Source organism: Cucurbita moschata, unplaced genomic scaffold, assembly GCF_002738365.1.
Source record: "Cucurbita moschata cultivar Rifu unplaced genomic scaffold, Cmos_1.0 Cmo_Scf00076, whole genome shotgun sequence".
In the NCBI taxonomy this organism is placed as follows: domain Eukaryota; kingdom Viridiplantae; phylum Streptophyta; class Magnoliopsida; order Cucurbitales; family Cucurbitaceae; genus Cucurbita; species Cucurbita moschata.
This window is the reverse complement of record NW_019268592.1, coordinates 600,736-610,233: the sequence shown is the minus strand read 5'-3', so window position 1 is coordinate 610,233 and position 9,498 is coordinate 600,736. Positions and strand designations below refer to the sequence as shown.

Below are 9,498 nucleotides of genomic sequence, written 5' to 3'. Positions count from 1 at the left end.
GTAAGCTCCCGTTCCTCGAGAGCTGCTCCAAAGGTTGTCAGGGCTCGCTTTCTATCGCACCGTTCGTCACCTTTCGTTGGTATTTCACATTTTAATTAATTATTCAAATAATAATGTGAAATAGACTCTAAAATGATCTTAGTAAAAATAGAATTCCACATTTTCATTGTTTCTAAATTTGGTTGGGTAGTAAAACTTAAATTAAAAAATATGTCAATATTATTTTATGCTGCTTTAATTATTAAATCCAAATATTGTTTCTACAAATAATAATAATTTCTCACATCTTCCCTTTTCCATCTATTTTTTTCTTTCCTACAAATGGCTATGCAAGTAAGGAAAGCAATTTTCAATGGAGTTTTTTTTCTCTTTCCTAAAAATGATTATGCAATTAACCTAAACCATTTTAAATCAATTCTAATTTTCCTTTCTTCCTTAAAAATGGCTATGCAATTTACCGAATATCTTACGTTATTTAATTCTATTTGGCAATTTTGTTATTTAATTCCGTTTACAATACTTTATATATATATATATATATATATATATATATATATATTTTGGCAATTTTCAATGGATTATGATTTTCTTTTCTTTCCTCGAAATGGCTATGCAACCTAGGAGGAATTGACATAAACCATTTTCAATCAATTTTTTATTTTATTTTATTTTTTTTACAATTTTTAATGCATTGATCCTGATTCCCTAATAAATAGAATATAACAAAATTTTAAATAATTAAAAAACAATAAAAAAAAATGAAGATCTAACTTATGATAAACTTTTCTCTCTATTTTCCTTTTTCCCTCCCCAATAAATTGATCTCTTTTCAAGGAAATCTACTTCCAGATATTTTTGTTTTTCCCAAATCTGATATTTTTTGTTTTTTTGTTTCTTTCTTTTCCCAAGATCTCTCATATTTTAGTGTGGTTGAGGAGAGATAATTGGGGGAGAGATGAGAGGTTAGTGAAGAGAAGTGAGGAGAGTTTTTTTTTTTTGTTAAAAGAAGGTAATTTTTTTTTATTTGTTTATTTCTTTATTTTGGGCTATTACACCGACTATGCAAGAGATCGCGGTACTCAAAATTAACAACTAAGTATGTTTTAAGTGTGGTTCGGGAACAATTTATTGTTGTAGTCAAAGACAACCAATAGTATTCATAGTCAACTATAAAAACAGAGTACAGAGCTGCAGCTAGAGCAGCTCAAGAAATTACATGGCTGAAACTCTCGAGGAAAGATTTGCACTAAAAAATTGACTATCTCATACCACTTCATTGTGATAACCAATCTGCGATTTGCCTATCAGAACAAAGTATTTGGTGTTTTATGCTAGAGTAAGTATATGAAGATGTACTACCATTTGATTTGAGAGAGTCCTGAAGGAAGAAATCGAGATGCAACAAATCAAAATAGATGACCAAGTGAAGGAATACTGACAAACATGAGTGCTTTCGTTGTCAGCTCAACATGGTGAAGCGAATGAGCACTAATGCTGAGGAGGAGTGTTAAAATATTGTCACTAGCCCAATGGGTCAAATCCAATAATTGTATGAACTTATTGTATATTTATCGTAAGAAAATGATTTATGTATTTTAGGAAAATAATCTAGGCATTTTAAGAATAAATGTTAATAAATAGTGCAAGTGTTTCCCACAAAAAGTCTTTTTGATAGATGTTAACAAAGAGTGCGAGTATTTCCGAAAAAAAGTACCTTTTTATACTCACTCCTTCCCCTTTTTCCTTTCAAGTACTCATCTAGGTGGGGAGGTGTTTGGGAGCTGAACCGTCACATTGGAGTATTGACCTAGGGTGTTAGTGTTAATTTGTATTCGTTTCTTTTGGGGTTTTCATTTGTATTCTTTTGGTTTACTGCACATTGTTCCCGATTTGCAAATAAATAAAATAATACATATTTTACATTTCTATTTAGTTGGATTTGGGTTTTTTTTGCGTATTACTTTAAATCACGCACAATCTTGTTGTATTTTTCTATTTTTTATTGGTTTATTTTATTTGTTTTTGCTTTCGTCTTTTTGTCGCGGTCCGATTTCTTGAATTCTAGAAAATCAGGTCGTGACATAATTCAAGATAACTTAAAAGGAATCCATGGTTTAGGTGTTGAAATTTTTTATATTTATATCTTTGGGCATACTCCGTGAGAGAGTTCCCTTGTTTATTATAATTTTTATAAGTTCAATTGTATTTTTATATTCTCCCATATCCTTGTCGTTTCTCTATGTACACTTCAAAAAAAAGATCGACTTTACATCCATATGCTAAATTTGCCAATTAAAGTTGCCAAAGCAATGAAGACGAATTGTCTTCTTCTTTGTAAATGGTGCAAACACTTCATCATAGTCTAATCCCTGCCTTTTGTCGATAACCCTTTACAACGAGCTTGATCTTGTACGGCTTTATCCTGCCTTGAGCATTTATCTTCTTCTTGTACACCCACTCTACTCCAATGGGTTGACTACCTTTTGATAATTCGACCAGCTTCCACGTCTAATTTCGTTCATTGGCTCTTATTTCTTCATCCACGGCTGCTTGATACTTCCCATCTTATAGTGTCATTACCCGATATTTTCGATAAATCAAACTGTGACGAAAAAACGAAAAACAAAAATAAATAAAGGGAAAGTAAAATAAAATAAGCAATTATAAATACGGTAAAATTGGGGTGATTTAAAATCATACAATACCATTGTCAAAATTCAAATCAATAACAAAATATGTATTGTTCTAGTTATTTACAAACCAAAGACGGGTGCGGGAAACCAATAAAAATGACAACAAAAGAAAGAAATATAAAATAACCCGAACGCCTCAAGTCGACACCCCTCTGTGATAGCATAGCTCCCAGGCATCTCTCCCCTCAATCGTACCTGAAAAAAAGGGGAAAGGGTGGATATTAAATAATCGGTAAGCAATCTACTTGTAGGTTCTCATCACACCCTTGACCTAATATGTTTCCATGGGCTAGTTATACGGCTCTAAGAAGTTCAAGCCTAATTCAGGTATTACCTGATTGTTACCTCGCACCACAATGATGTCTACCAAGAGTTAATCTATTTGTGTAGTCCCTCGTCCCCTCTCAGAGTGGGTTTCCTGCACACACACAATAGTAAGTCCTCAATATAATACTTATATAGTCCCTCGTCCACTCTCAGCGCGGATTTGTTCTACACACAATAGTATATCCTCAATTAGTTGTCTGTGTCGTCCCTGATCCCCTCTCAAGATGGGTTATTACACACACTAGTGATTCCTTATGCTATCTATTTATGTAGTCCTTGTCCCCTCTCAAAGCGGGTTATCGTACATCAGTAGCAATTCCTCATGTCACCCACTTATGTAGTCTCTTGTCCCTTCTTAAGGCAGGTTTTCATACATACAGTGGTAGTTTCTTATATCGTCTACTTGCATAGTCCCTTGTCTCCTATCAAGGTGGGTTATACTCTACACCCAATAGTGAGTTTTCGGGCCACCATTCATGTAGTTCCTCGTCCTCTATCAAGGCAAGTTATATCCTACACACACAGTGACTTCTCAAATAGTTTTGTTCGCATTACCATCGATCTTAGGTTCCTGTAGTTCACCTTGGGTGTTGTGGAGATATATTAGGTTCTAGGGCATCTAGGCGAATTAGGTCACAACTTTCATTTTCAAGTCTTTCAAGGTTAGCTCTTTGTGGCTAAGCCAAATCTCGGGGTACATCTAGGTCTCTGATCATCGCTCATGATCCTTAGGTGCTCAATATACTGGAAACGTATTGACTTAAGACATTGCATAACCAATCTAGTTCTACCACCCTAGTCACTTTGATTCATGCATGTTTTACTACGGAGATATTGTATCTTCTATTTTCACTAGGGACAATTTCATAATTTCCCTTAACATGCTTATACATTGTGTTTTAACCACCTAAGGTGAGATAAGTTCTAAACATGCATATTTTAACCACCTAAGGTGAGATAAGCTTACATGCTAGCACGTTCTAGCGACCCCTACATGTATTTCTTGTCTAGAGTCCGTGTGTGGCTACTTATTGGGGTGAAGCGTGCCTTCCCTTGTATTTCTTCTCATTGAAAGCTCCAAAATTCTTGAAATCTTTTTGGTAGGTCCCACATCAAATTAAATTAAGGTCAATATCAAAACCGAGATGGAAAATAGGTAAACGAAAGTCAAACCAAGCAAAAGTGGGGTCTCACGCGCCCCCATGCACCGATGGGTGATCAGTTATGCATGTGCACGCACGGGTAGGTGGGCAACTCCAACGTGTGAATCCCAACAAGCATAAAAGTTTACCTTCGGGTTTTCAGATGGCGAAATGTGGCGCACTCTAATAGGCGCTTGTAAACGATTCGGGTTTTTGGTTCCAACTCGGGTTAGCAGTAATTGGACCAGGTCGCATGCGGGTTGGTGGTTCAGTTTCCGGGTTGGGTCAAGTCCAAGCAACATGTATACAAACCACTTAACACATTGCTCCAGTCGACTCCTGACACATGTCATTTGAGTTCTTGGTCTGCATGCATTTTTTCCATAATCCAATTAGAGTCGATGTGGTATTTTTCTTATAATTTTTAGGTGATTTGAGACAAATAAACATATCGAAACCCTTTTTTGGCACCTTTATGAGCGTTTAGTACTCCGTCAAAATCCAATCCCGATTTGAATCCTCTTGGATTTCCTTCAAGAATCTTATGAGGATTCCTTTCGTATATTAGCACGACATTAATTTAGAGTTCAACACACCAGAAAGCTTTTGAATCAAGGGTGACAAAAATCCTCATTGCTTGTCTACATTTCCTTCTTCAAAAACCTTAAATTCCTCTCTCTACACTTTTCTCTCTCTTCCATTATTTCTTTTAATATTTTCTTCCCCTTCAAGACTAGAGACCCGGGGACAAAATTACTATTTTACCCTTAGATTGACTAACATTTTTTTGTAATCTATTTTATTATATATATATATCTTAGGTTTAGATGGATTTTGACTAACATTTTTTGTAATCTATTTTATTATATATATATATATCTTAGGTTTAGATTGATTTTGACTAACATTTTTTTGTAATCTATTTTATTATATATATATATATCTTAGGTTTCTCATATTGTTCCGAGCATCTTTCTTTTCTACTGCACCATTAGATTCGACTTCTGCGACTTTCAATCAAATCCCAAAAGTTGGTATTAAAAAAAAAATAATAAAACAATTAATTCTAATTGGATTAATCCAACCTTCCCAAAGCACAAATTAAATGTAACTAAAACTTAAGTTGTACACTTCCCAAAACACTTCTCAACCAAGTTTTATTATTATTATTATTATTGTTATTTAAATACTATCTTTTTGTTATCTAAATTTTATGTTTTTAAAATATTTTACTTATTAATATTTTGTTATCTTAATCTTAAAAAAAAACTCATATTCTTTTAATGGATTATAATAAAGTATATAATATAAAATGACACGACGTTAAATTTTTGTTAATATTTGTGATTTTTTTTGAAATTCTTGAAAATAATTGTTTTTTTTTTTTATATATTTTCACCTAATTATTTTATTTTATATTTTAAAAAAGTGGTGGGAAAATTAGCAACAACAATAGTATTTAACTAAATTTGAGGTCTAATTTAATCAAATGAAAAGGTCAGTATGAAAAATGATTGGGGCAAAGAGTTTTTGAGGGTTTTCCTTTCCTTGTCGTTTCCTTGATGTTTTTATGTTCTTGGCATGACGTGAAGGTTGATCTTTGCCGTACGCGTGGATATTGTTGAATCTGGCCGTTCACGTAGAGTCGGATCATGTTTAAATTGTGCAAAATCATGTCAACACTCCATCTGACTTGACTCGGAGCATTTCTTCTTGGTGGGTTTTTCCTTCTGATTCTTCTTCATCTTTCCTATTTAATCTTCTACAATCCTGTTCTTCCTCATTGTTAGTTCGTATTTCCTGCTGTTTAAGTGTTTCTGTTCGATTCTGTAGCGTTTTAAGCTGCCGGTACCTGCTACATTCAAGGCGGAAGTTCAGGCAGTGATTCGAAACCTTGGTAAGGTAAAGGATTCATCTCCTTTTTTCCCGCTTTCTGGCTTTGAAGTTTATTTATGTTTATTCGCTAGTCTGTTGTTGAACCAAACTCTGTTATGTGTCTTTGACAGAATTTGAGCAATCTAAATCCCGTATTGTCTTCTCAGATTTGTTGTGTTGAATCGATTTAATGTCTATGCGTTTCGAAAATTTATTTTCCAAGATTTCTGTGATCCAAATTTGGGATTCATTGAATCCTAATGTTTGTAGAGTATATAATTGTATTATCTAACACCGGATGCTGTTTCTAAATTCGTTACCATATACACTGATTCATTGAATTTCTTGTTTTCAATTTTGTGATTCAACGGATGTGTGGATGGTAATAGTATAAGAATCAGTGAGTGTTAGATCCGGCATTTGAGTTCAAATCTTATATCATCTTTTTGTCCGAATTGCAATAATTAATCTATGTTTAAGGCTTACTGAATATTAAAGATAATGTATACTCATTAGCTAGTTTTTGACTTGAAAGTTACTGGAGGGCCAGTTTAATGGCTGCATTAAAAGAGATGGCTGTTATTAATTTGAAGTAGATTTTATGTAACGGCACAAGCCACTGCCCGTAGATATTATCTTCTTTGGGCTTTCCTTTTCGGGCTTCCCTAGAACACGTCGGCTAGGAAGAGGTTTCCACACCCTTGTAAAGAATGATTCGTTCTTCTCCCCCAACCAAACCAATGTGGGATCTCACATTTTATTTGTGATTTTTGGATGTATGATACAGTATAAAAACCTGCCCGGTGATATTATTATTTGGGATTGTGGAAGATAATACATGTGGGAGTTTCACTTTTATAAGATAATTAATCACCTAACTGCTGCTAATGAACTTTCTGTAATAACCGACAGGGCACGAAGTCTGGTCTGGTCTTTTTATTTATGAACCACTTGGATAGTACTGAACTTCTGGGTTTTTCAGGCAATGATTGCACCAATAGGAGTAGCATTTGCGGTGGGTCTTCTTGGATGGGTTTATCAAGCACTGAAACCTTCCCCTCCAAAGATATGTGGATCAGCAAATGGGCCTCCAGTGACTTCATCTAGAGTAAAGCTTAATGATGGTAGACATTTGGCCTACAGAGAATTTGGAGTACCTAAGGAAGAAGCTCAATGCAAAATCATTATGTGCCATGGCTACAATAGCTCCAAAGATATGTACTTACCTGCCTCTCAAGTATGATATCATTATTCTTCTCTTACTCATAAATGCCAGAATTGCTCAAACTTCTTGTCCTTGGGATGTTTAAGGTTGAAACATTGGTTTAAGTTCCTAACATTGGTGATGAGTGATGTGCAGTAATAACTATACCAGTTCATTAGCTTATCAAACTTAATCTCTTCTTCTGTTACCTTACCATTAAAATATATCTTTGACTCTCCTAATCTGATCGTATTGGTTATTTAGTCTTGTATTATGGTTTACCATATGTATTATATTTGACCCTTTATTATAGGCAAATGTCTTGTATGATTGAGGATATTTAGCCTTTCTCATTACGGTTTACCATAAGTATCATATTTGACCATCTATTATAAACAAATGTCTTCCATTACGATTTACCATAAGTATCATATTTGTTGTTTTATTATAGGCAAATATCGTGTATCTATTTATTGCTCCTCCTATATCCTTCGCAACTTATTTGATTTGGTAAATGATTATAAACAGAGAACTTTCACCACAAAGTGGTTTTAGCAAATATTCTCAATAACCTTATCCTATTTTCTTTCTATTTTTATTTTACTACGCCCTCTACATCGCTAATCGATTGAAGCGAGAATCCCTTTGCTTTTGTCTTATTATTTTTATCATATTTTTTATTTTCAGGAATTTATAGATGAGCTTAAGCTGTACATAGTATTATATGACCGAGCTGGTTATGGAGAGAGTGACCCATATCCAGCACGTTCGGTGAAGTCTGAAGCATTTGACATTCAAGAATTAGCAGACAAATTGCACCTCGGCACAAAATTTTATGTAATTGGATGTTCAATGGGAGCATCCTCTGTTTGGAGCTGTCTAAAATACATTCCAGACAGGCACTTCTTCATTTCACTGTGATCAGTTCCCACTCTTTTGGATATTTTTAGACTTTCCCTAACTCTTAATGGAACTTTATTTGCAGACTTCTAGGAGCTTCCTTAGTGGTTCCTTTTGTGAATTACTGGTGGTCTTCCGTTCCTTCTGCATTATCACTACAGACTTTTAGGAGGCTTCCTCAATCTTACCAACGGACGTATCGGATTGCACGTTACACACCTTGGTTATACCACTGGTGGATGACACAAAAATGGTTCCCAACGTTGGGCGCTGATGGCATGTTCTGTGATTCAGATTTAGAGATATTAAAGAGACTTTCAGGATGCCTAAATCATGAACAGGTACTTTTCTTCTCTGCAATAAATCAATGATTGAATAGCATATGTTTCTAGATGCACAATGGATGCACACTTGATCCAACTTCCCTAGTTTCATCTGACTTTTTAAGTGAAAGACAATTTGGAACAATATCTATCACGTCTTTATTTCATATACCCTTTAATATCAACAGCATTTTGACAGAGTTATGCTTCAAGTTTACATGTTTGACATAATTCATATGCGAAATCTACTTTATGTTACTTTTGCTACTAAATTTAGGAAAAAGTAACACAACAAGGCAAACACGAATCACTTAACCGAGACATGCTGGCTATTTTGGGAGCAAAATGGGAATTTGACCCCATCCTCGACTTGAGCAATCCATTCCCTAACAACGATGGCTCTGTTCATCTTTGGTCCAGTAGTGAAGACCATGTGGTTCCTATTGAGCTGAATCGTCTTATAGCAGAGAAACATCCATGGATTCAGTATCATGAGGTTCCTGACGCTGGACATCTAATAATACATGATGCTGAAAATTTTGAAGCCATAATAAGGGCACTTTTGGCTAGATAGGTTCATCCTTGTCTGGCGACACTCTGCCATCATGTCATGTACTGTTGTATTGTATTAGGTACATTATTTCCACGATAAACTTCCAATACAATAGTAGCAACAAACTTACCCTCCTGGAAATGACTGTATGTTGATTGTGTTATGTAGCTTGACTCGCCTTAGAACAGCTTTGTAAAGGTGATAGATCAAATCCAAAATAGAATCTGTAACTGTATGCATGTTGTCAGAATTGGCTTCTATTTATATAAAGTAAATATCACCTGATTTAGATTTAGATGGCTGTCCGATAGTATTTTTCTGTTAATGTTGGTCACGGTTTCATAGAAGTTTGAAGCCACCATTACTACTCTTGAGAACACTAAAAACTTGTCAAGGATTTCTCTTACGGAGCTCTAAAATGCTTTACAAGCACAAGAGCAAAGGAGATCTATGAGGCAAGAAGGGGTGATTGAAGATGCTT

At 34.7% G+C, this 9,498-nt stretch overlaps 1 protein-coding gene across 3 annotated transcripts; it reads left to right on the top strand.

The window, feature by feature from the left end:
- The first annotated feature begins 5,718 nt into the window (after window positions 1-5,718).
- Window positions 5,719-9,277, top strand: LOC111438516. 3 transcript variants are annotated; one of them, XM_023076433.1, is made up of 6 exons: window positions 5,719-5,878; window positions 5,996-6,064; window positions 7,020-7,274; window positions 7,929-8,140; window positions 8,227-8,482; window positions 8,742-9,277. In XM_023076433.1, the coding sequence occupies exons 3-6, from the start codon at window positions 7,023-7,025 to the stop codon at window positions 9,036-9,038; spliced, it is 1,017 nt and encodes a 338-aa protein (XP_022932201.1). In that variant the 5' UTR covers window positions 5,719-5,878; window positions 5,996-6,064; window positions 7,020-7,022; the 3' UTR covers window positions 9,039-9,277. The 3 variants fall into 3 exon arrangements, with proteins under 3 accessions (XP_022932201.1, XP_022932198.1, XP_022932199.1); XM_023076430.1 differs by having other exon boundaries at window positions 5,722-5,878; window positions 5,996-6,059; XM_023076431.1 differs by lacking the exon at window positions 5,719-5,878 and having other exon boundaries at window positions 5,885-6,059.
- Window positions 9,278-9,498: the final 221 nt, after the last annotated feature.

Bases quoted from the DNA above. Each gene is read 5' to 3' on its own strand.
- LOC111438516 (XM_023076433.1), top strand. From the start codon at position 7,023: ATGATTGCACCAATAGGAGTAGCATTTGCGGTGGGTCTTCTTGGATGG. The intron at 7,275-7,928 runs GTATGATATCAT...TTTTATTTTCAG, and splicing joins TGTACTTACCTGCCTCTCAA to GAATTTATAGATGAGCTTAA. The intron at 8,483-8,741 runs GTACTTTTCTTC...TACTAAATTTAG, and splicing joins GATGCCTAAATCATGAACAG to GAAAAAGTAACACAACAAGG.